Source organism: Papilio polytes, unplaced genomic scaffold, assembly GCF_000836215.1.
Source record: "Papilio polytes unplaced genomic scaffold, Ppol_1.0 DF821122.1, whole genome shotgun sequence".
NCBI lineage: Eukaryota > Metazoa > Arthropoda > Insecta > Lepidoptera > Papilionidae > Papilio > Papilio polytes.
Genome location: NW_013528082.1, coordinates 575,995 through 602,391, shown reverse-complemented (window position 1 = coordinate 602,391; position 26,397 = coordinate 575,995). Strand labels below are relative to the sequence as shown.

At 37.5% G+C, this 26,397-nt stretch overlaps 4 protein-coding genes across 4 annotated transcripts; 3 read left to right on the top strand and 1 right to left on the bottom strand.

Moving 5' to 3' along the window:
* Window positions 1-1,670: 1,670 nt before the first annotated feature.
* Window positions 1,671-3,392, top strand: LOC106109626 (glucose-1-phosphatase-like). Its single transcript, XM_013291212.1, has one exon. It carries the CDS (start codon window positions 1,874-1,876, stop codon window positions 3,071-3,073), a length of 1,200 nt encoding a protein of 399 aa, XP_013146666.1. The 5' UTR covers window positions 1,671-1,873; the 3' UTR covers window positions 3,074-3,392.
* Window positions 3,393-3,540: 148 nt separating this feature from the next.
* LOC106109627 (glucose-1-phosphatase-like) lies at window positions 3,541-5,352 on the top strand. The gene is made up of 2 exons (XM_013291213.1): window positions 3,541-3,695; window positions 4,234-5,352. The coding sequence occupies exons 1-2, from the start codon at window positions 3,680-3,682 to the stop codon at window positions 5,193-5,195; spliced, it is 978 nt and encodes a 325-aa protein (XP_013146667.1). The 5' UTR covers window positions 3,541-3,679; the 3' UTR covers window positions 5,196-5,352.
* Window positions 5,353-7,176: 1,824 nt separating this feature from the next.
* On the bottom strand, window positions 7,177-16,152 carry LOC106109622 (lachesin-like). The gene is made up of 9 exons (XM_013291207.1): window positions 16,031-16,152; window positions 13,335-13,453; window positions 10,250-10,372; window positions 10,019-10,175; window positions 9,840-9,939; window positions 9,609-9,765; window positions 9,285-9,531; window positions 8,800-8,932; window positions 7,177-8,487 (listed from the first exon to the last, which is right to left on the bottom strand). Exons 1-9 carry the CDS (start codon window positions 16,083-16,085, stop codon window positions 8,466-8,468), a joined length of 1,113 nt encoding a protein of 370 aa, XP_013146661.1. The 5' UTR covers window positions 16,086-16,152; the 3' UTR covers window positions 7,177-8,465.
* A 1,191-nt stretch (window positions 16,153-17,343) lies between these two features.
* Window positions 17,344-21,776, top strand: LOC106109593 (D-arabinitol dehydrogenase 1-like). The gene is made up of 10 exons (XM_013291151.1): window positions 17,344-17,425; window positions 19,392-19,546; window positions 19,789-19,913; window positions 20,124-20,290; window positions 20,558-20,659; window positions 20,759-20,854; window positions 20,945-21,022; window positions 21,104-21,197; window positions 21,349-21,456; window positions 21,637-21,776. The coding sequence occupies exons 2-10, from the start codon at window positions 19,403-19,405 to the stop codon at window positions 21,749-21,751; spliced, it is 1,029 nt and encodes a 342-aa protein (XP_013146605.1). The 5' UTR covers window positions 17,344-17,425; window positions 19,392-19,402; the 3' UTR covers window positions 21,752-21,776.
* Window positions 21,777-26,397: the final 4,621 nt, after the last annotated feature.

The window sequence follows — 26,397 nt, the reverse complement described above, 5'->3', positions numbered from 1 at the left end:
AAAGATAATGAGTTTCATTTTCTTAAGCCCGCAACACACGCTTAACTTTTAACTACAACTGCAAACCGTACAGTTTAACTCACAGTTAAAATTTCGCATGCTCACGCACAATTTCAACTGTACAGTTCGACCGTTCATTGAAAACTGAATATGTGAAAGCTGTATCTCACTAGCCATTATTCGCGACTTCTACCTCACAGGATTAAAAAGAGACATTAGTAATAAATGTAGCATATGTTGCGCAGTGATTACATAGCTTTCTATTGACAAAAGAATTTAAGAAATCGGTCTAGTAGTCTTTGAGTTTATTCGTTACATTCAAACATACAAATTTTTCCTTTTTATGTGATTAGTATAGATGCCCGTACGTTTAAAAGTGTCGAAGATAACTTAGCGCCTTTACTAAACGTAGCGGCAATTGTACAGGGCGAGGATTTGTGACGAAAAGCGAATCACCCTAGATGCCATGAGTCTTTGTTGAATCCTCGTTGAACTATATAAAAACAATGTGTGGTAAGACGAGAGACTATTTACATTGAGTTGAGATTGGATCAGATGGATCTCACATAGCAACAGACGTTTTCAAATGGCGACAGGCCACGTGTCCTAGCTCCTAGCCCACTTGCACTCGCTTATGAATAAAATCATAATATTAAGTTGGTGTTTATTGGTATAATTGAGAAATGTATGGTGTCGGCTGCAAACAGGCTGTCGTTGTGTAAGACAGGAACTCGCTTCGCCGCTGCCGCTGCCGCTGTCGCCGCGCCGTCCCATTTATTACATAAACATATAACACCGGTAACGAAGTTTTTGGAGATCTAACAAAATATTATATCATGGGTCGTGGGAATCGGAAATATTTTATAATTTTGTTTCTATTGCAAATTATAAAGACGACGAATTAAATCCTTGATACAAAGTCCAGCGTTTAAGCCGCCATCATGACCTTCTCTTTACTGGTCTGCTCAAGTACCTCTGGGTGCTAGATTTTTATAAGTAACTGTAGAAGTCGACTGAATACATACATACTATAGTCTTTGTTTAGTAATAATTGCCAAGACAAGTGAATCTTTTTTTAGTAATAATTGCCAAGACAAGTGAATCTCATTCTACAGTAACAAAAAGCAACTCTAATAACAGCTGGTGGTTAGAAGCGAGTGCACCGCAGCAGTAGCCGCAGCCGCTACGTGGAGCGATCACATTTGTGCGGTCAATAGGCGGAACAACAATAATAAAATGCAATTAATCGTTCGCCGATGGACCGCGACGTTTCTTACACAGACATGAAATTCCTTTTGGAACTTATTAAAAAGAGCTTAATAACATCATTCCTGCGGGATGTTCTTCGCGATTACGCTACACGCATAGACGAGACAGAAGTAACAGATTCTTTGTGTACACCAGCTGCATGTATTTATTTTTAAATGGGTTTCTATTTTTTATTCGCTATGATAATAACCCAATATAGTTATTTATAATTATTCAATTATCAAATAATAGTTGTAATGAAATATTTGTCACAGCTGCCTTCTCGCTAATAACTATGCAAGGTCGAACGGTTGGTCGCTAGATTAGTTGATATCGCGGCGGTGTGATAGATAGCCACTAAGTTTATTAATATATTTCCCGCATGATGAAATATTCGTACTATTTAGCGAAGCTGCAAAGTGAGTCCGGCTCAGCAGACACGAGCGGCACAGACGGCCGGCCGCGGCCGCGCGCCTTGCACAACAACCTTTCTACTATTCAACTCTGCTTTATTAATGTCACGGTCAAAGTATTTAAAAAATCTGCTTATTGTGTTTTGATTTGATTTTGATGAGTGTTAATTATCAGTAAACGTTTACATTTCAAAACGGTTCGCGTGACAGAAATGGCGGGAAGACGATACGACAACGTGGTTTTACTGCTTCTCGTTTGTTTATCGAATACAATATACGGTCTCAAATTGGAGCAAGTTCTTATTCTGAGCAGACACAACATCAGAACCCCGCTCACCGCGAGGCTCGAAGACACGACGCCTTACAAATGGCCCCAGTGGAAAAACGAAGTCGGCCATTTGACAGACAAGGGCGCTCTACTGGAGAGTTATATGGCCGAATATTTTGCCGAATGGCTGAATGCGACGGGCCTGCTCCCGCGAGGATGTCCCGAAGATGCCGACGTGTTTGTGTACGCGAACACGAAGCAACGCACGCGGGAGTCGGCGCGCGCCTTTGTCCGCGGCGCGTTCGGAAACTGCAGCCTCAGCGCTTACAGCATCGACTCTGAGGACATGGATCCTGTGTTCAATCCTGTCCTACGAGATACTTCGGAGACAACGAAGATAAAAATTACAGGCGAAATGAAACAAAAATTGAAAGAATTAAAGCTCGAGGCTGCTTACAAGGAATTAAATGAAATCATTGATTTAAAAAATTCTGATATTTGTCGTACAAATAAATTTTGTGATTTCAGTCTAGGTGAAAATGAGATCGTGTACGAGATAGGAGAGGAACCTAATGTTGTAGGGCCGTTGGCGACGAGCAACAGCGTAATGGATTCATTCATCATGAGTTATTACGAAGGTATGGCCGATGAGGACGTGGCATGGGGTAAAATTACTAAACCCGAGCAGTGGGCGCTTTTGTCCACAATAATAAGAGAAAACCAAAACGTTCGCTTCAACAGTACCGCGCTCGCAAGGGACGTGGCCAAACCTTTACTACAGTATATAAAATCAGTGTTTGATCGTGCTCCACCTAGGAAAGTGACAGTCCTTTTCGGACACGATTCTAATCTGAACTCGGTGATGTCGGCTCTGGGCTTTAAGTACTACGAGCTTCCTCATCAGTATGAAGCCACGCCGCCGGGAGGGAAAATTGTTTTCCAGAAGTGGCGCGACGAGAGCACAAATCGATATTTGCTAAAAATCAATTACGTTTATCAGTCGACAGATCAGATTCGGGAAGCATCTCGCTTGTCTCTGGGCAAGCCGCCGCTGTGGGCGCGGCTGGAGCTCAGGGACTGCGCCGCGGACGGCGACGGATTTTGTCCTTGGAATGAGTTTCAAAATGTTTTGGGTGCCATATAATAATATATTTGTAGATTTAATTTAATACATGCATTGCTAACAAGTCTTAATCTTAAGTCAAATAGTGACATGTTAAAAAAAATGTAGCTAGTGTTTAAAAAAAATGTTTATCTAACTTCTTAACGTAATATGATCTTAGAGTAGCGTTTTAGATAGTAAGGAACCAAAACTAAGCAGAAATGTGTCTGTTTTTCTCATGTATCTCCTTAAAGTGAGAAAAGCGTGACACAATTATTTGCTGTGAATAGATTAAGTTTGGTAGTGAAGGTGCACTTGTAGTGCAAACGCAACACATTGATAGAATTATTAAAGAAATATATAAAATCCAAACAATATGAACATTTGTTTTTTCAAGCGGTCTATATGGATATGGAAGTAGGTCGCTACCTTTATTTTGGCGCTTTGTCATATTTAATGTCAGTTGGCTGATCAGCTGACCTGGTGATCAGCTGACGTTTGTTTATCCTAATTTAAAAATGACAAAGCGTGTGAATGTGAAAGTGTCAAATGTCAATGTCGTGCAGCTACATATGTAAACAAGATATCGTTTCTGCGATTCTTGTTTTTGGCACCGACTTACAATTGCAATTTATAGGAATTTAGCTAATGTTGATCACAAAACGTAAGTATTAATTTTATAAGATAAGGCGGAAGTCATCGTGGACACGTCTTAGTTTAATATTTAATAATATTACGTGATAGTTGGGTCTTCATTCGTTTGTCCTACATAAATGGAAAAGGGTAAATAGTGCTAGTTGCGCGGAAAGTTTGAACACAGTTGAACGTTAAACAAGTCCTAATTTAGTTCTTACACAACGATGTTACGTAGGAATATTATTTTAATTCGCGCTAAAGCTATTCATTTACAATCTGCCAGAGATTGTAACTAGCGCGTCGTGAATGTGCATGACTCCGACAGTGTTATTTTAAAATGTTTACAAAATTACTCTTTGTTGGTTGTGTTTTAATTTTGAATCCAGTGGAGAGTAGATATTCGTTAAAACAAGTTGTTATTTTAAGTAGGCATAATGTGCGAACGCCGTTATCTAAAAATTTAAACGAGTTATCTCCCAAGCCATGGCCAAGCTGGAAAGTTAAAAGTGGATATCTAACCGCCAAGGGTGCATATTTGGAGGGACTCATGGGTCGGTATTTTTCAGCCTGGTTACAAAAAGAGGGGTTGCTGGAAAGTTCATGTCCTACAGAAGATTTATTCTATGCATATGCAAATGCAAAACAGAGAACAAAAGCTTCGGCAATGTCATTTGTAGAGAAAGCATTTCCTAATTGCAATATAAAAGTACATTTTAAAGGTGAGTCAGACCCAGTGTTCAATCCTGTGATACACAACACCACTGCACATTTCAGGAATATCGCCTTCAAGGAAATGGAAGCCAGATTAAAAGATTTGACATTAAACAATTCATTGCTATTTATAGAAAATATTTTAGACTACAGAGATTCTAAGCAGTGTAAAGTGAAAAAGGAATGTGATTTGTGTGCAGATGAAAATAGTATTGATTTAAATGTTGGGTACAAACCAAATGTTTTGGGGCCTCTCAAAGTTGCCAAGTCGGTCATTGACTCCTTTGTGATGTCATATTATGAAGGGTTCCCGATGAAAGATGTTGCCTGGGATTTGATTAACGACGACACCCAGTGGCAGCTGGTAATGGCGATAAGCAGGGGTTATCACGATGTTATTTTCAACACTACACTTGTTGCAAAAGATATCGCATCTCCGCTTATAAAATATATATCAGATGTATTTATGAACAAAAAGGGGAATCCAAAAGTAACACTAGTGATGGGACATGATGCAAACATTCTCACAGTATTAAATAGCATGAATTTCAAAGCTTTTAATTTACATGATCAGTTTGAAAAGAGTCCAGTCGGAGGCAAATTGGTGTTTCAGAAATGGTATAATCCAGACAGTGAGAAAAACTTTTTAAAAGTCAATTATGTGTATCAATCGACTGACCAGCTGAGGGACGGCTCGGATCTCACAATAGAAAGTCCTCCTCAGTTCATACAGTTGGAATTAAATGATTGTAAAGTTGACAAAAGTGGATTTTGCCCATGGGACGATTTTATAATGTTTTTAAAGACACTTTTATGAATAGTTTACTTTTTACTGATACAGTAACAAGTTTGTGATTTGTCTATAAGTAGGACTTCTATACTCATGTTTTTTAACTTTGAAAAGTTTATCAAAAAGACAGTATTTAATGTAAGTCTTTACTTCAGCTTAGTACATTCAACAATTTTTTTTTATCAATTTACATCAAAGTTAATTGTTAACTATTTTGATACAAAGTGCCAAATATTTTCATACTCGAATAAAGTTTTGTTTAATTCATTTTGTTTCATTCAGGTAAATAATAAATGGTGTAGGATCTTAGTGCTTTGACTTTATAAGTAGGAAGAAAACAAATTTGTGCATTTTGAAAATTTTATTTAAACAAAACTACACTAACAAATGGAATTGGCAAATAATTATAGAAAGTGAGATTCTCGCTACAGGTTACAAAGCAAAATGTGTACACACAAAATAAAATCAATTGCATTACAAACAAATCAGTATTTATAATTAAATTACATTATTTTAAAAAAATATAAAAGTTAGAAAATTGAGATTTAATTAAAAAAGTTTTAGCTGCCCTAATCTCAGATTTAGGAAACACTTTTACCCAGAATGGGGTAAAACGAAGTTAAGATCTTAAATTAAAAAAAAATGGATGGAATATCTCAGTCAAACTAGAAAAAATCAGTCAAAATATTAAGTTTAAAAAGTTGTAAAAGTTTAGAATACAAAATGTTGGAATGTTTAATAAATTTATAGTAATTGGTGCTTCATTATACGCTGACAGAACTATCCTAATATTACCTAAGCCTGCATTTTATTGATTTACTTGGTTATCAAAATTTTTCTTTTTATTTTTGAGGCCATCCATTCATTGTCAATGTTTGTAAACTGGTTCATAAACTGTGAATGTTTCCTTACAACTACTGACGTTATACAGATAGATATTTGGTGGAATTAACTTAAAAGAGGTAATTCTATTGTATATACCCCACACTATGACACTACAAGAACAACATTGCTACAAAAATGTATGACTTTACAATATTGCATATTTTTAAATTTTCTTCTGTAATCTGGGTTTAGTCCATCTATTCAGTATCCCCTTGTGACAACTTTAACATTCTGTATAATATTCATTCATTGTCACCTGAATAGTATGAAAACACTGATCTGTATAAATGGATAGGTTCTATCTTGATAATGACAGATGTTGCTTCAGTTTAAATTAAACGCGCCTGTGAATATTAAGGACAGTAAGTAAGGAAGTACCATTTATTAAAGCCTGTCTATTTATAGAGGTCAGTGTATCAAGGTATGATATTTCAAGTTTCAACACAGTGTGGGGTGTGGCACTTACATCGTTATCACTATTTGGTAAACATCACTGCAACAAACGTAAAGCTATTCACACGAATATTTAAAAACAAACTAAAAAAAACCAACATCAATGGTACACAGTAAACTGCTACATCTACAGTGAAACGAATACAAGGGGAATCGGTTATTTTCAAATACAAAATTATAAACGCACGTTACTTAATAAGCCTAACTTGTATGGATAAAGTACACATTGAAATAAAAGTTAACACTAAGCAGCTATATTTAAAATTACATCACACTAAATGAAGCTTTGCAAGGATTTAGACTTTGTATTTGTTTTCCAACAATCCATACGCATAATGTAGTGCTACAGGTGATTTTTCCCGTTGGCTTTTGGCTACTAGAGTGCCGGTATAAAAGAGTCGATGTTTTACTCAAAAAAAACATACAGACGAATTGAGTACCACCTTCTTTTGGGAAGTCGGTCAAAAATATGTTTAAACCTAATGTTTTATAATGTAAAGCCTTATTCTTTTATTTATACTAATATTATAAAGAGGAATGATTTGTATTTATGCATGTATTGAAATAACTCAAAAACTACTAGGCCGATTTTAAAAATTCTTTCGCCATTAAAAAACTACATTGTAATCAGTGTAATCATCAGTGTCAATGAGTAACATGCTTTTTTTTTAATTTCAACGGGCGAAGTCGCGAGCAACAGCTAATTTATTATTCGGTAACTTCAGATAGTGTGACATAGTCATATTCTCGGTACAAAAGTATTAAACTATACTAAAATCGTATTCTATATTTGTAATGTCTATGAACACTTGTTAACATAGTTATTGTATATTTATAGACCTAATTGATTCCGTTTTAGAAAACTTACATCCATTTTATTATAAGAAACACATCCTTTTTATTCAGATCATTGTTTTAGAGTCCTAAGTTTACTATTCTATTCTTATTCTAAGCTATACATAATTGTTTTGTAAATGTCTACATGTGATGTCATTGAAAATTATTATATAAAAGATTAAATTCTACATAAAAGCATTATTGATATAAAAATCAGCCTTACATCGTACGTAAACTACCGATACTAACATACAGATATTCAAAAATTAACTATTATTTTCGTAATGACTTAAAAAATTAAAATCAAATTTAAAACATGTGAAATTTTTCAGATCAATTTAGAGAAAAAAGCCAATTTGATAAGCTTACATATCTAATGATATTTAGCGAAATAATTTAGTTTTGAAAATATCCGCCATCTTTGCTACAACATGGCCGACTGTCGCAGTGTTGCCAACAATACAAGTTCAAGTCAGTCCATTTTCAAAGATTTTTATATTACGACCGTAAAATATATAATTAATTAGAAAATATTATATAAGTACATCTTTATAATTATAATTTTTTTTTGTCAAGATGTAAATATTCTTGTATCTCTCTACGGGAAATTATATAAATATTTCTATTCTTTACTTTCATATAATATACTAATATTTCTATATTTATTGTTATTGTATGAAATGTATCACTTTATCGAATTCATTGTACTTTGACATAAGACTTTATATATTTGCAAGAGATAGAGAGAGACAGATATAAAAAAAATGAGGTAATTTAATGAAATGTAACCGAAAAAGGGAATTTAATAATTTTGGTTTAAAGAAGTCCTCTTCAAATAAATATTATATAAAATGTGCAAATGTTAGACAAGTTTCAAGATAGATATAGATCATTCGTTTCATTCGTTCACTGTACGTTAACGTGTAGATGTAGTTTATTCGTTCCATTCATTCACAAGTACAAGGGAGATACGATATTATATGGAATACGTACGATCAGATTTAATAAAGGTAGAAGAGGCAGGAGAGGAGCGGCAGCAGGTGTGTGTGGGGGGTGCGGGGGGTGTGCGGGGCGCGCGGGGCGGCGCCGCGCAGCCGCGGGTCCAGCTGCAGCCCCGGGAAATTAATATCCGGGATGGAAGACTCTGCAAAGATCCCCTTTTATGTCTCATATTCTTATTGTAACTAAGAATCATTTTGAAAATGTCTGCATTAATACTGTTTGTAGCGAATGCAAATTACTACTCGTCTCGATCAAATGTCTACTTCAATAATACAATAAGAGCAAACAACATGCTTTTTATAACGCATTAAATAAAAACAAAAGGTACAGTTTAATTTATACTAAAATACACCCGCTAGAGCAATATTGTATGCCGCCTCATTCGGAAGCTTAATGTCTCAAAACCAATACTTTATAGGGTATAGCATAATTGTTAGCTTGTCCTACTAGTTACCTGGCGGCTGTGGCGACTGTGGCGGCTATGGCGGCTGCGGGGAGCAGGGCGGTGGGTGCGGTGGGTGCGGGGGGCGCGGCGCTGCTGTAGCGCGCCTGCCCGCACGCCGGCGGACACACCGGGATTATCGTCTCTACAATACAGCCACATGCCACACTGGTCACTGCCGCACGCCGCATGCCGCACGCCGCATGCCACACGGCACATGCCACCGCACTAACACTACCACAACATGTGTAGCGGCAAGCTCATACAGCGCATAGTCTCTCATAGCTTTTCTAAATCTGCTTTCTAATGTTAAATATTATTTTCACGATACAAACACAGTACACACGAGTACTGTACTACGTCAGCATTGCAATTTAGGTGACCGCTTGCCGTTTGCCGTCTTATGTTATAAAAAAGCATCGTTATGAACAAGTCACTCGTGTGTAGGAATGTTTCAATAGACACATAGACATGTAGATGTAGAGGCATGTACTGACCGAAGAGCTGCACCTGTCCCTCGGCGGTGCCGAGCTTGTTCTGCGCCTTGCAGGTGAAGAGGCCGTACTGGCGCTTCTCGATGGTGATGACGCGCAGCGTGGTGTCCGTGAACTCGTCGGCGGTGGCGAAGTGCGAGATGCTGTAGTGCTGGTTGTTGGAGAGCTGCACCTCGTCCTTCAGCCAGGAGATGGCGGGCGGCGGGTACGCCTCCACGTGGCACTCCAGGTCCATGTCGTACTGCAGCGCCTGCGGCGGGAAGGGGCGTTAGGGGCGAGGGGCGATGGGGCGATGGGGCGATGGGACGGCGGGGCGGCGGGGCGCACCTGTCCGAGGCGGGGGCGCGGCACGGTGACGACGGGCGCGAACTCCACCTCGAGGTTGATGTTGCGGCGCGCGCCCTTGCCCACGCCGTTCTCCGCCACGCAATAGTACGTGCCGCGGTCCTCCTTGTGCACAGAGTTCAGCTTCAGGATGTTGCCCCTGCGACAGACGGACACATCACCTATATACTATACCACTCGAGATATGTAGTGTAAGTATGTTCGTGAGAATACCTATATATGGAGCCTCCGGTGGGCAGGATGGCGTTGTTCTCCCTGCGCCAAGATATCTTCGGCGAGGGGAAGCCGCCGGCGTAGCACTCCATCTGTGCACCTGCAAAGGAAGAATGGTTGTTGTAGCCGACTGAGGGTGATATGTAGTTACGGTAGTGACGTGTGTCTGTGTGACTGACTCTCGCCCTCGCTGGCGACGAGGGAGCGCGTGGAGTTGTCGGAGATGACGGGCGGCCGGCGCACCTGCAGCTCCACCTCGGCCGTTATCTTGTTGCTGACGGACAGCAGCACCTGGCACTGGTACCAGCCCGCGTCCGTCTCCTGGATGTCCTTGATCTGTAACGCGAGCGTCCCCGGTCAGTACGTGTCCTGTGCAGCGCAGGGGCGGTGGGGCGGGACCTGTCGCTGACCGAGAGCGTGTATGTGGCGGAGGCGGCGTCGAAGCGCATGGAGAATCGCGAGTCGCGGATGATGAGGCCCGAGTTGGAGGACAGCGGCAGCGCCTCCGTCGTCTTCTGGCGGTCGTACTTCATCTGCAATACACACAGACATACATTTTTTAACATATACGCGACCGTTACGTGCCTGTAATTAAACGTATCACAGATTTACATTGAGTAACAGCTCCTGTGAAAATGTTCTATGCGACATAATAAATTGTACTATGTTCATACAAAGTTGGGTGCTCCAGATAGACCGAAGCATCATATGTGAAGGCGGTCCCCGGTCACACGTCACTAAAATTTGTAAAGACCGTAGACGTTTTTTTCTAAAGATTCTTTCACACTTGGTGTAAGAAGCGTAGTGAATACGTGTTTAGAGGTGACTCTTACTAATGTTGGTGTATGTTGTAAGAGATAATATTTTTACATTTTTAATGGTTTACCTATTTTTATGTTGTAAAATATTAACGGATACCTTTCCAAATTGTCTCCTATACGTTCGGTACAATCGATTTAATCTAAACGCCTTTAAGAGGGTAACATTAAAACGCGAGCAAGTTCAAATCACTCAATCCCCTCTATAAAAATCTATTCATCTTATACCCACTTTATTAACACAACAAGGTACCTGCTAGACGTTTTTGTAATAAACGCTCCTAACTTTTGTACCACATCAAAAGGGTTGTAGGAGGGTGTGGTGAATAGGGAGTTTCACCCCACCCCTGCACCGGCCGGCGCGGTGCATCCACCTAATACTTGAGGTGCCTTTTGCCCTCATTACGGGAATCGTATGAGCATACGTACTTATGTAAATTTATTAATAATTCTCAGTTCGCTTCTATATCTTTAATTTCCTACTGCCATTAAAAAGTCGTTTTTTTGATACTAAATCGCCATTTGTGGTACTCTGATGATCATTTCACAAGTTTTAGTAGTTAAGAAAGGGTTGCCGTGTTAATGAAGTGTCTATTTACATACATGTATACTGTCAATATTTCTATTGACGTGAAATACTCTTAAATAGACTAATTATGAAATTAAAATTTATATTTGAATATCGCATGAATGTGATATAGCTGAGTTATTTTAGTACATCGCATGCAAGTTGAAACTAGATACAATGATCAGCGGTGAAGCTGTCACATGTACCGAGAGATCGTCCGCGAGTTCGTTATAGTGATGCATTTAGGAAAGAAAACAAAATAATTTTGATTCAATCCATGTGCATCTTGTTTCCAGATGTACAAGCCGGATATGTGTACTATATATTTAAAAAAAAGAAGTACTCATTGCGAGCGCTTCTTACTACTTGATTTAACGTTTTCTTTCTCTCGAGTAATATTTCAATTTATCTTTCTTTGGTTAATAAGTTATTTATATTATAAATTTCTTTGCGTACCAATAAACACGATTAAGAAATTATTTACTTAACAATGTTCGTAAACATTACGTGGGTTAAAAGCTATCGTATCACTATTGTCGTTGTTGTACTGCGGCTGTGTCATGTTGTTGTACTGCTATCTTATTTACTTGAACTTTGTACGTAGAAAGTGATATCGCAAAAAAACAAATGAACAAACAGTTACTTCAATTGTTCTGCGAAGAATGACATTAAACCAAACAACAGATTCAAGGGCTGTTTCAGCACTGATTGCTTCTCTAATGTACAAGTTTATTTCCTATCCATTTTTTATGTATATTTAGTAGTAAACATGTTAGCAGTAAAGTGGTGGTTGCAAACAGACACGTCGCGCGTCGCGGCGGTGTCAGTCAGTTAGACGGCCTCAGGGCTCGCAGCGCCTGAAGGGATTTAAACAAACTAATGAAACAACTATAACAACAGTTAGTTGAATAATCATACAAAGAGAAGATGCGTCAAGCGAGGACAAGATGAAAAAAAAAACTACAGGGAATCGATAACGATCGGTTTACGTCAAAAATGTTTTAATTCGTCTTTTGAGTGTTGTACTTGACATGATTTTAATGCCTAATAAACTTAAATGCATATCAAATAACGTGAGTGCGTACGGGTGAGATAAGCCTATAAATAGGCCACACAAACAGACAGAGAAAGCCGGGTAATCACTCGATTCTGTCAATACCCTTTTAGACGTCGCATGGCGTATCGCCGGCGGCCAGGACGGGGAAGGGGATACCTCCCATTCAGACGGCTCCATTTAAATGTGGGGGAGGAAATTGTATAACCGAAGTTTCACGTGCAATGAATAACAAATGCTGTTACGAAAATTACATAGGTATCGAGTGGAGGCGTTTAATTTTGGATGTCGTAGCTATGGTGCACGAATGCAAATTACATTTTGCTGTTTTACCCTACATCGTAGATTATATACAATTACTTCATTATTTTAAAAAGTATCTCCTCTCTGGAAAACATGTTAACTTAAAAATATCTGCGAAAAATCTTTACTAAGTAGTGAACATTTAAAAAGAGTAAAGTGAACTCAAGTTTGTAGTAAACCGTAAAAGTGGCTATAAAATAGTATTGTGCGTTGGCAATGGGCACAGGGTAGGGGACATGCAACCGCAATGCAGTGGACGCAGTGCTGCTGCAAATGCGGCCAACGGGATACTGCATAAAGATTCTCCCTGCACATATAATGTTATGTAAAGGACCTTTTTGGCACAATTTTCGCAGGATGTGGATTTTGGTCGTAGCTTTATTGCTAAAATACACTGTAAGGGATCTTTTTGTTTTGCAACGCATATCTGCTCTTTTTTTTATTTCATGTCGAAGTAAATAAATTCCTCGGTGAAAATGTCGTAAAACTCGTTCATTTCCCCAGAGACAAACGCAGGCAGGTGTGCGCGGAGTTTGCGCCCCTCAGACATAAAAAAACCGCACGGAGTGTTTTCACGTGTAACATGCTGCAAAACATCCCGGTACAAAGGGTACACTTTTTGAAGTCTAAATTAGACTCTATAATTATATGAGTAAGAAATACATTTGCATATCAAGCCTAAAATTAATTTAAGAATCCAGTTCAGGTGATACTTGGTGTTATTTAGTAATGGATTGTAAGGTATCACTAACCCACAGCACGGGGTAGTCCTGTGCGTAGTGCACGGAGCAGTCGAGGTCCACCTGGCCGCCGATGTCACGGATCTGCTCTTGAGTTATGTGTGATATCGTGGGCGTGCGCAGACCACTTGCTGTGGAAATACAAATTTATAGTTAATTATCAAATAATTTTATTAATTTGTGTTATATGAATATTTAGATTGTCCCTTATCAGTCAGTGCTTTTGTAGTTATCTTCCAAATAGTGAATAACAAAGCCTTTTGTAGCTAATAACTTATACCCTAAAGAAATCGTTTTTAAAAGGTTTGTTTGGCATACTTACTTTTTTTTTTTAAATGGGGGAACCTATTTTGTAAAATACATGCTGCCGACTTTCTCGTTTGTAACAGTTGCAAAAGGCAAAATAGAGGGCGGGCCTCCCTGCTGAGTACGAATTACTGATAATACGCTGCAGGGGTGGGGGGCGTAAGAGGGAGGTAATGCACATAGCGACCACCCAACAACCGACTTCCCTCTTCTAAGTTCTGTTTCAAGTTTTTTCCTAACTAATTAAAACTTACTTCGAAACCAGTAAACTGTTATTTTGTGAAATAGAAAAAAGATTTACATACATACAAAATTACGACATAAGTGAATACTCCAAAGTTCCATGTTGAGTATATTGACAACTACCCTAAAATGAGATTGATCACACAACCGTAGTAGCTAAAGGGGTTGAAGGGGTGAAACCGGCCGCTGCGGAGGGAGGGGGTGCGGGGTACGAACCGGCACACAATTTGTCTGCACCTACCCTCCTTACATTTTGTCTGTAAAATTTGGAGCAATTACCCTGTCAAGGGATTCGTTTTTAAACGTAAAATGTAAAGTTCCTTTTTACGACTTTAATTTAAACTAACTCATGCAAAGTTAAAAAATGTTTTTTTTTAAATCTTAGGTAAAGGGAATCCCCCTTTGTCTTGGGAAAGACATGTCAATCCCATAGTGCTGCTAGTAGACTTTAAGAAACGAGGTGGCATAATCGTACAGCTGCTTCCGAAGCTGGCTCAGCCAATATTGACATAATTATGCCTACATAGGACGGGTTGAGCTTTATCTCCCGGAAAACTAGCTCGCACTCCCGTCTGTTTCTCTCTAAGTTAATAAATGTTATATGTAATAAAGATAATTATTGTCCTATTTCTTTATTACATGGTTTACATTTGTTAATGTAACTTCTTTTATGTTAATTTTTATATGATGTGCAGTCCAAGGTTACTATTGCTGTGTAATTCAGCCAAATGCCAATAATTATTTCATGTATTTAATGAATAAATAAATGAATAAATGAATGCTGATTTCATACAAAATTGGATCAATTTCTCTAAAATACGTGACGAAGCTGAATTTTGCTGAGTTTTTAGCACTGATGCTATATCCTCATCACAAGTTAAAATGTAAATAATCTTTCTAATTATAGTTTAGCATTCAATATTTTAAAGATTTACTTTTCAGTTGATGGAATAGCCAGTTTTTTAATATATTGTTTGTTATAAGCTTTCTCCTGGAACTCTATCCAGGTGCAATTAAAAAAAAAGTAAGTAGCCTATGTGTTCTTCCAAACTATGCTCTGCATCTAGGCCAAATTTCATCAAGATCCATTTAGTAGTAAAGGCTACAAACTCTAACAAACATCCATACATTTATTTAAACTTTCACATTTATAATAGTAAGTAAGATAAGCATAAAAATATAAATCTGTTCCACTTTATAATAGTGTGTTGTAGTGTGTACTTTGGACATAACTTTGTGCTGTAAATATAATTTCTGATTGATGGCCTTTAGAAACAAATTCCAACCATATTTAATAGTTATGGTGTGAAAAAGAGTACAATCAGTCACCAATGTGCCGAGCGCTGCACAATATTAAAGGAAATCTAAAATTTAGTGAACCAAGAATCTGTACATTTTAATGATAAACAAAGTAAACAGTGAAACAATTTAAGAAGCAAAGTATTAAAATTTGACTTTAAAAGTATTTGATTTGCAATATTAAACTGAATTCACAAATAAGAGTTACTTGAGTACAATATAACTTTAATATCTGATTTCTGGTATTCTGAAGCCTATTTTAATTACAATGTTTAAAGATTATAATAGTGAGTTTTCTCTGTTTTAAAATGTGTATTACCACAGTATAATTTCCTTATTCTCCTTATAAAATAGAGAAAAAAGCCATGCTCTTACACAGGTGTCAGAATTTGAAATGCACAGAGAAAAGCTAAGTTTAAGTGATTTTTACAATCTAATTAAGATTTTAAAGTGTGATTTGTGTGTAAAGATGTATCATAAATCTTTATAGAGGTATCAAACAACTTTTTTTGGAACTAATCTGATTTTTGAACACCTAATTTCATTTTAATTTTTTTTATTTATTTGGCAAACTGTAACATCTTCATGTGACTAAGTTAGTACTTATGATGTTTACATTAAGTTAGTGTGTTTGGAGGTGATTTGCAAATAAAAAAATGAAAACAAAAGAACGTGCTTGTTAAGGGTGTGTCTGTCAGCCGTTACGTGTCCGTGCTCCGCGGCGGTAAACAATTGAAGATTGTGTGTGTAACGTAAAAGATACTTGTTCACGAAGCGGCAACATACCGTTGCAAATTTAAAAGTACATGAAATAGGTCATTCTAAGGTCTAGAATATTTAAACAATAAATATTAACTCACCAACTGTTGCTAAACATAGTAATATTTGAACGTATTTTAAATTTAAAAACGCCATTGCAAACAACGCTTCACCACACAACTAACAACAGCCAACTTTCGATTCGTTTTGTTGAATTGAAATTGAATGGAATCGAATTAGGATTGAATGGAATGACAAACTTGTACTGATTGAGATTGAGATTTTGTCAGTGGGAATGATGAACAAGGAACGGATGCATGACAGTGACAGAATAAACGGCTCGGTGTTGCCTTTTGCTTAATTATAATTTCATATTTCAAAAGCTACGTATATTATCATCGTTTAAAAAAACAAGATTCGAGTCATACAATAACTCATTCAAAGCATCATAATTTTAAAGTTACAGATTCTCATAATAATCATAGCGACATCTATATTTATACAAGTCCAATGCTTGTTGTTTCAATGTTACATCTCTAGATGGCGCTGTAATATCCTGCACGAGAGATTTAACTATTCTTCAGAAAACGAAAAATCTCAACCATACGTTATGTTTCGTCGTTTCTTACTTCATTAATCTGGCGCGCAAATTATTCTAGTGGTTTTTCAAACCATATATTATTATTCCCTGAAAACCGAACTGATACATTTGGAAAATGAATTAACTCTAAATAATGTCACACAGCGAGCGCCACCGGCCACCGAATATGTTCCAGCGATCTACACTTCGAGGGATCACTTTTTAGCTTACTTGAATATAAAGAATTCTAACATACAAAAATAATCTAATAAAATTAGATAAAAATTTTATATGACATTTCACATTTTGATAAGTGCTAATCTTTAACATCGGCTTAATTTTATATTGTTATGTTACTTTTTTGCAGTAATTTTATTGGAGTGTATTGTCATGATGGTAGCCAAATGCGTGTCGATATTACGAGAAGTAAGAAAATACGTTAGAATATATTGATGCACCAGAAGAAAGTGGAGATTCAAAATTGTTTAGTTCTGAAGTTCTGTTGCTTATGGTATTTATGGGCGTACGATTAAATTCATTAACTAGGGTACTTTGTGTTGACCTCTTGCCACCAAATTATTGAAATAGATTCGTCTAGTTTAGGGTGTCCAAAATAAGACCACGAACATGTATACCAAAATTATTCAACAAAATGCATAGCAGTGTAAGAAAATACAGAAGATTGAATATACTAGTTAAGTTTTTGTATCACAATATAGAGTTTAGGCCACTGTTAAGAATGCTACTCACCGATGAATTTGTTTCATTTTGATACTGAAAATGTACAAAATCATTATGTTTCTCCTAGCTTTTATGGTAGCCTGGTCACCTTAGTCGGGCATCGCGAGGGGTACGTTATCATCTCGTCTGCACTCCGGCTCAGAGCCTCTGACAAATTACACGCCCCGGTCCGCAGGTAAGACTTTTTTAACTATGATCTCTCGGGATTCTGTCCATTCGAGTTACTGGGCAGAATTAGTACTTTAGGAAGGCAGAGCACACTGTGAGTTTTGACGGCCAAAATACTTTTACAAAACATGTCGATACTTTGATTCCGTTTTTAAATGAAAACAAACAGTTATTTAAATATGTCTTTTAATTTGAAATATCGTTTTGTTTCCTATATGTTCTAAAGTTATCAATTTCATAAATAGATCGTCCAAATATCTCTACTATTTTTAAGTTGTTCAGATTGTTAACGACACGGCATTTACCAAGCGAAGTGTGTAGGTTTTAATATTCGGCCGTTAGAATACTCTATCATGTGTAAAATATAGGAACCATAGTTATATTATGTACGTGTGATATTATGTTTAGGAATGTTTACATAACTAGCAGTTGCTGCAGTAATTATATTTTATGACTTTGCAGAGATTTCCTCTACTTACGTCGTAGGTCAAAGCAATGTTAACCTAAATGTAGATCTGTTTGTTGATTTTGAAATCTTCACTTCATTATAAAGATTACTTTCATATGCAATATTAATTTTACCTTGATACTTTAAATGCAACATTTATTATGGAGTTCATTTCTATTTCACCTTGTATTATTTTGGTGATTATTTAACATGTAGATGTTCCCGTGCGGACATCCGGCGTTCATCCGCATGAAATTATAAAAACTTTATTTTATTGTTTAGATTTATCAAATTCTAAAATGCAAATTCCCACATGAAGGTTTTTACAATTTATTTAAGGGGGTAAATTCATTTAAAACATTTAATTTGTCTTTTTGAACATTTTTCACTAAAATACTAATAAAGCCTGTCGTAAGTGTAAGGCTATTTATTAAACAAAGTAATTCAAAAATATTCTGTGATTGCTGACATCGTGCGCCACGAAGTAGTGTGTGTTTACGCTTTATTACCTTAGTATAGGTTATAAAGAATAATGTAGAAATCACATAAAGAATATAATGTTCAAAATACGAGCGACGTCGGGTGTCGACCGCAGTATGTTTGATAACAAACGAAATGCTTTTAAATAATAGCAATAAATGTAATGATACAGATTACAGTTATTATGTTAAATAACTAGAGTGCGAGTGCGCGTAGCATTCTCCAACCTTTTTATCTAATCGTGTAAAAACATTTTATTGTTATCAAATAAATGTTTCAAGGCCAAGGGTGAAGATCAACGCAGACGATAATAATTAACTATGGATGATTTGTTTTTGTTTATTTAAAAGTATTTGTTACATTAAAAGAAACGTGGTCAATATGTAGTGTAGTGCACTTGATGTCATAGATAGATTACAATGAAAGATCCTCGTGTCTGTGTGTACAGTCGGCTGCATAAATGTGTATACATTTTAAAATCTTGAGATACTTTTATACTCCTTCGGTTTCTTTTATCCACGTATCCGTTCAAATGCTTTCGACAATGAATACATGTTAATGACGAATAAATTTATATGTGTTATTGACACCAGTCCTACACAAGTTTTGTAAATGTATTCAAGTTTGTGCAGCTGACTGTACACTACGAGCATGTCCCGCAGTGGGTGTATATGTCTACGACATACTTTGACTGTTGTGTTTACGTTTGTTAATCTCTGTATGTGAAAAGAAATAGGTAAACTAGTTAAAATACGTTATAACACTAGTTTGTTGCGATTAAAATATGTTTTATTGAAGTTTATCTTGAGATAAATGTTTAGTTGTGTGTTGTGAGCTTAATTCTTTATTTAGTGAATTATTGAATATCTTTATAACCTGATAATAACATTTCAAAAGTTAAGATGGATGAATGTATTTTATACCAGGTAACTCAATTATAGAATGTGTGAATAAAATGCGGTTAACGGTTGCGGATGTAGATTTATTTTATTCAATGTTATAAGAATTATGTTTCAATAATTTTAAGTTTTTTCTACTTTGTAAGATATTGCTATCATGGAGGCAGTGATATTCGACGGCAAGTCCCTCACCCTTAAGTATGACCCCGACTACCCGATGCCGCAGCTCGTCAACGACGATGACGTCATCGTGAAGGTGGAGTACTCTGGAGTATGCGGCACAGACCTTCATATCATACAGGTAACTAATATCAAAGGAAAACAGGCAACAAGCCGTCAACAGGCCGTCAGACAAAGTTCAGACGTACAATTGGGTGCAACTAAATTAAAAAAAAAACATGTAGTCACCTAAAGTAAACATTACAGTCCAGTCTCCTTTTCCTTCTGTACGGTATCCGTAACCAATAATATAGATGAAGGATGATATAGATAACATAAATATAGCCAATAATATAGATCAGTCATGTCTGAATCGTCCCCCAGGGAGAGTTCCCCGCCTCCAAGGAGCGGCCCTTGCCGCTGGGGCATGAGTTCAGCGGGACAGTGCACGAAGCGGGGAAGGGCGCTATTTTCAAAAAAGGACAGAAAGTCGTCGTCGATCCTAACAGGTTGCTATAATATTTTAATTAATTTGTTACAAAATTCTTATTATATCGTTTAAATCATTTAAATAAGCACAAAGTAGGACTACTGAATTTTTCTTTTCGGTTTATTATTTATGTATTTTCATAATGTACAGGCGTTGGCAACATTTTTTGCAACTCGATTTCTTCGTATTTAATGGTATTGTATGTGTAGGTAACCGCGATGTGTTGCAGGGCGTGCGCGCTGTGCAGCTTCTGCCGCGCGGGCAGCTACCAGTACTGCCTGACGGCCGGCATCAACAGCACCGTCGGCATCTGGCGCGACGGCGGCTGGGCGCAATTCGTGCGCGTGCCGCAGGACCAGGTGTACGCCCTGCCCCCGCAGATCACAACAGAACAGGGTATATACTAACATCACCATTAGTTAACAGCTGAACGTTTTTATTATAACCACTCCATTTTATGCCATATTTCAGCTTACTATTAATAATATCCATTCTGCTTGCTTACTTATTTCTGAGAATTATATTTTTCGTCGGATTTGTACATTTCGTTAGATTAATGTTAAGTAAAATAATTTATTTTAGAATCTGGGCTGTCCTCTCATATTTTATTTCTCAATCGTATTGAATAAGTTTTCAAATTTAATTGTTGTCTATTCTGGTCAGCTGGTCTGTGTGAGCCCTACTCGTGTGTGTCGCACGGCTTCGACCGCGCTTCGCCGCTGCCCGTCGGCAGCAAGATCCTCATCGTGGGCGCCGGCATTATAGGTCAGTAATACGAGAATTACATTAGAATTTGACATGTGTACCTGGTAAGCAGATTGTATTTATAATCTATGGTATGTTCAAGTGTTGTTACATTGTCAGGCAACTTGTGGGTGACGACGCTGCACCACCACGGCCACCGTGACGTCACCGTCTCAGAGATGAACGCTGCGAGACTCGACATCGTCAAAAAACTCGGTAAATAACCCAATTGGACATTATAAAATAGGTTGTAGCTAACCTCAATCTCTACTTGTGTAACAACAACTTTAACTTGACATTTCCCAGACACGGGTTTCAGACTGATCACCCCCGACGTGTTGGCCGCTGAAAAGGAGTTGTATGACGTCATCATTGACTGCACAGGTAAGGTTATAATTCTAATTTACCGATATGATGCTTGCGTCTTTTTCGTATATGTCATGACAATATAATTTGAAATTGCAGGCGTAGGCAAAGTGATGGAGATAAGTTTCAACTACTTGAGACACGGCGGCAAGTACGTGCTGTTCGGCTGTTGCCCCCCCGCGCACCAAGCCTCGTACGTACCCAGTTTAATAATGACCAGTAAACCAAAGGGGTAGATAAAGTTAATGATTCCAATTGACACACGGAACTACACCCACATACTCGCCAGTTACGTGTACAACGAAAATAATACATTGTAAAATGATATGTTTTTATGTCACCAGAGTGAACCCTTTCCAAATCTACGACAAGGAGCTGACAATAATCGGTGTGAAGATCAACCCCTTCAGCTTCCCCAAGGCCATCGGCTGGCTGCAGGCCATGGGCAGCAGGTAAGCACGCCAGGATTCACACTGAACGGGACATTTTTCAAGAGACCTCTACAGAGCCCCGTTTTTTACCAAGCTTAGATGAGGGGGAACATAAAACTGTGTAATATGCACACTTGTGGCGATTAGAAGATAATCGCACCCTTAGGTAGTATAATAATCAATGAATGTTTGTTGTTGTAGGTACCTGGACTACAAGAAGCTCGGTGTTAAGACCTTCAAGCTGTCGGAGTACGAGGAGGCTCTGAAAGACCTCAAGGCCGGCACCATCTCCAAAGCGATCTTTAAGATTGACTAAATATTAAATTATACATTTTTGCGTAGTTCCTCTTTTTAATTCCTTTTCCTCTTAGATAGTAATGCTTTTATTATTGCCGAAGTGTAGACAGTTATCTCTTATCGGTTACCAACATTTCTGCAGGATGTATTTTTTGTTATACACGATGTTTAAATTAAAAACCTTATAAAATTCCGTTAAAAGAGGGCTGTGTCTTGTTGTTTAGGAATGATTATTCGGCAGTTTTTATAAACCGTTAGTAACGGGGTCATTGTGTCACCATTCAATACAATAAAGAACCGCTTTTATTGTCAGCGATGTTTCGTTGTCGTTTGGAAAACCTTTTAAGCAATAATCACCTCTATTAAGTATAACTAAAGGTGATATTACTGCAGGAGCAGGTGTGTTACCTGTGTGGCTGATTGTATCTCTACTCAGAACTTCTAAAACATCATGTAGGAGTTTCCTCGTAACTTAATCGACTTAGTTACAATCATTGAGAAAGCAATGTTTTTTAATCTACGTCAAGGGAACACTATAAAGCCGGTAGTCAGTCTGCCTGAACTCTGAGAAACCTGGTATTGGGAACTGGTGTCGCGAATGTCAGTGGGCATCGATGTTGTTTTGTTTTTCATACAAAAAACCATATCTGTGTAATCACTTTGTCATAAATAAACTAAATCCCTTATTAAAATATCTCGCCTTGCGTCTAATTGTAAAAAAAATCATCAAAAGAACTAAAGAAAAACAAAGAGTAAAAAGTTAAAATAACTTGTACAAAAAGTGAAGGATTGATAAAAACTCCAACCGGAAACCATAACTTCCTAATGTTCAAGGTAAAAATAGTCCCATAATTACCGCGTACACACTCTATCATTTCACTTTCATTGCACAGCGAAGTGTTGCCCACGCGCCCCATGCCTTCAGTTATACGCTCACTGACATACTGACATTTTGGCAAACAAACTAACGTCTAACTCCTAGATACACATCTACACGAGGGAGCAGCAATTGTTACACTATTGTAACAGAACTAGGTCTGCAATAACGAGATGACTGTATCACTACAAACTTGTGAGCACACTTGACGTCAAAAATACACAAATTTATATAACACACCAGAATTCTTTTTTACAGCTGTTGCTCTTCTTTGAAAGGAGGTTCAACACGTAACAGGATGAAAAAAAGGCATCAATCAAAATTAATCTTTTTCATGTTACATCGATCGTAACGACCGACGAAAGTCGTTATCTTTTTTGAATTACGCAAATCTTTCATTACTTGACAGTTGACATTATGAGAGGATTAAGAGGTTTCACCGTGTCGTACGTAATGTGCTTTTCATTTCAATTAGCATATTATTGAAATAATCGATATAATGGATCAAAAGGTCGAAATTGTCCGAAACATTTGGGCGTGATGTTTCCTCTTCAGCGTCAGCGACGGCCGACAGCCGACAGCCGACAGCCGACCCAGTTGCGACAACAATGCCTGACTCAATGCAGTGACATTTGGTGCGGATGAGACTTAACAGTACCGCGACCAGATCACATTTGTGATACCCTTCTTGTGCATACAATGCTCTGCAAATGCGAGGTTCACAACATTTGGTCAATTGTTATTACATACCAATGAGAAATAGTTATATGAAAATTTCCATACATGCCAATAGTGAACATTTAACATAATGTCAACCACCGCTTCCAGTTAACAACTACAACAATAAGTATACATCTTATCATAGATTTAATAGAATAGATAAAAAATATAGGAAATAGTTATTTCCGTCCTCTCAGCAGAGAAACATAAGAACTTAAAATAAAATTGCTACGACGAATTATTGTCGTTTATTTAAATGATGAGACCCAAATGTTTTCTGTGCCATATGTTACGTCTGTAGGAGCCTTCTTATTATAAAAATTGGACACGGAATGTGCAACGTTCATTATGTATTACTAAATGGAAATGTATTGTAACACATGTTGTGAAAAAAAGTCGTTTCGCTTTAGTCGAAACTATAGTCGTCGCCAGCCTATGATCTACCATTGGTATGGCCGTATTCAAAGTAGTTTTTATAAGTACATACATTTTTAATGCTGCAGGGGCGGGTTTGAAGTCCATGGCCAAAATCTTTTTTTAACAAAAAAACAGACATAGTTACTTGTTATTAACTCACCTACATATAAACGTAAGATAACCTTCTAAGAGGAAAATGGCTGCCCTTGATTTACGATGATTTATAGCGCATAGGGGCTCTAGGTCGCCGCAGCTCACCTAGGCCTCCTGGCCCTAGGGAAGGTTTGGGGAAGGCCTAGGGAAGGCTGCCGCGTCTGCTCACCGTACTCGTCTGATGCAATGCGACCTCGTGTTGCGACAAATTATGAGTCTCAACACTCGCCCAGCTATTTGTGTTAGTAGCGATAGACAAACAAACTGTTCATAATTCATGCAGAGCCGGTACTGCGTAGCACATCAGCGCTACTAGTACCGTGCGTAAATAATTTCTGTTGCATAAAGTAATCATCGCGTTTTGGTCTTAGGATTTCTTATTGTTCCTATAACATCCTCTGGATATAACTAGTCTTTGTCCTAACTGTAGAAGATAGTGCCACGTGTCTTGGATATTGAAGTCTACGGAGAGAGTTACGCGGCAGATCCCCGTCCTGATAATGAGACACTGACCTCTAAAAATTGACAAGCTGTAAGACGTGATATTTTGTGCCTATTTGATTCCAGCAATTTCAAAAATGACTCTATTTATTATTAAGGGTAGTCACTAACGTTAACAGGTGCGTTTACGTTAACGAATCAAAAGCTGTAATGTAAAGCATTGGCCCATCCTAAAATGAAATCACCGAAGAATTAGCAAACTTTTTTTCTATCGCTACGAGCACACCTGAGTACATGTCAATGTGTCCTTTACACAGATATTATGGGTCAAAGTTACTCACAACTGATAATATGGTAATAATGTCGGCATGCGGGGGATGTGGCACACCGCGCCGCCTGCAGCCGCCGACAGCCGCCGACAGCCGCCGGCAGCCGCCGACAGCCGCACTGAACCGGATTCTAGTGTTAGAACTACGTATTAGACTGTTAAATTATACGACAAGACTATTATCAATGTATGCTTGTTATTAAATTAAAAAATTCAGAACAAAAACGCAAATCTGACTCGATGTTAAGTCACCGCACGCTGCTGTTGCGAGATCTAGCTTAGCATTTATGGAAACAGATTTCGTTCGTGATCTTTGGTTCATTGCAGTACACAACAAAAAAGAATTTTTTATTTCATTAATTATTTATGAATTAATGTAATCCTGAAGTTAAGCATTCGTAAGGTGTGCTAAACGTTTTTTATAATCATTTTTTTGTCTAACAATGATTAGTTAGTTATAATAAGATGCCGCTTTGTGAACACTAAACTTCACGTATCTTAGAATTCATAACTCCCAAAGTAATTTCAGAAAACATACAATTTCAATTGGCTACATTTGTGACGCCTTCCGAAATAATGTTTGTTTATATTGCGTACGCGTTCACTTGAAATGGCTCAGAAGAACGTTGTGTTGAACAACATGTATGTCAGGACCATGTCGATTTGTAATCAGTAAACAATATTTTATATTCAATCTACAATGAGTAAACGAATACATTATGTATGTAGTAAAAAAAACTTTCGTTAAATATATATACGGTAATATATATATATATACGGTATATATTTTCAGGCAGTTATCTTTAAAAATAGCATAATTACATAAATGTAATTAATCAGTACACACGTAGAAACGTAAAGTTATGTATAATTAAAAGTTGTTGTGACAGTATGTACTAAATTAAATTATAAATTCTTAGCGTCAATTTGGGTACACATTTACTACGAGAGTCTACAACTTTGCTACGACAAGTAACTGCTTACAAGTGCGGTATAAGAAACACCCATATTAAGTTGTTTAATCTTTATGGTAAGTTGAATTTACGAATTTTAAGTACTATAAATAATTCAGTATGCATTTTTAGTTAAAGATAAGTGAATTTGCAGTTCTTGTCCATCGGTGACAAAATTATAAGAGACGCTTAGCGATATTACTGGAAACTAACTGAAAATTTACTAATGTAACTGTGTAGAAGGAATTATCGTATTCCTGATCAAAGGTACAATGATGCAAAGTGCAAATTCTATGTGCAACAGAAGTTGCGTCGCAAATTATGTTAATGCTGACATTGGGGCGGCGGCGCCGGCGCGGGCGCGGCACCACACGCTCTCTGTTACTAGGAATTTGTGTCGAGATAACAGACTGTTTTACTCTTTAAATATCTGTATTCAGCTTGTTCTAATGTTTATAATATTTTTGTCTACTAAAACCTTGGTCGTTGTTTATTTACGGACCGTACTTTTGAGGCACATCGTGCGGCTGCCATTTATTGGTACTAAAAGATTGTCTCATTTGTTGTACCAATAATTTATTGCCTAATTCAATTAAAATTTATATTATCCGGCCTTTGCTCTATGACTGCACAATACCTTGACCTAGAAACCGTTGGCTTTGAACAAAACTGATTCGACAATTGAGCGAATGCTTAGGCCCAACAATCAAGCCACACATACAACTAGGGTATAGACAAAAAGATGCATCTTTAGATCGGTCTAGTGACCCACATTA

What these genes read in the sequence shown, in the direction of transcription:
- LOC106109626 (XM_013291212.1), top strand. Translation starts at nt 1,874, where the DNA reads ATGGCGGGAAGACGATACGACAACGTGGTTTTACTGCTTCTCGTTTGT.
- LOC106109622 (XM_013291207.1), bottom strand. Translation starts at nt 16,085, where the DNA reads ATGGCGTTTTTAAATTTAAAATACGTTCAAATATTACTATGTTTAGCA. An exon ending in CGCGCCCCCGCCTCGGACAG is followed by an intron (nt 9,532 to 9,608) that starts GTGCGCCCCGCC and finishes TTCCCGCCGCAG; the next exon opens with GCGCTGCAGTACGACATGGA. An exon ending in ACAGTCGCCACAGCCGCCAG is followed by an intron (nt 8,488 to 8,799) that starts GTAACTAGTAGG and finishes GGATCTTTGCAG; the next exon opens with AGTCTTCCATCCCGGATATT.
- LOC106109593 (XM_013291151.1), top strand. Translation starts at nt 19,403, where the DNA reads ATGGAGGCAGTGATATTCGACGGCAAGTCCCTCACCCTTAAGTATGAC. An exon ending in CGACATCGTCAAAAAACTCG is followed by an intron (nt 20,855 to 20,944) that starts GTAAATAACCCA and finishes GACATTTCCCAG; the next exon opens with ACACGGGTTTCAGACTGATC. An exon ending in CGTCATCATTGACTGCACAG is followed by an intron (nt 21,023 to 21,103) that starts GTAAGGTTATAA and finishes TTGAAATTGCAG; the next exon opens with GCGTAGGCAAAGTGATGGAG.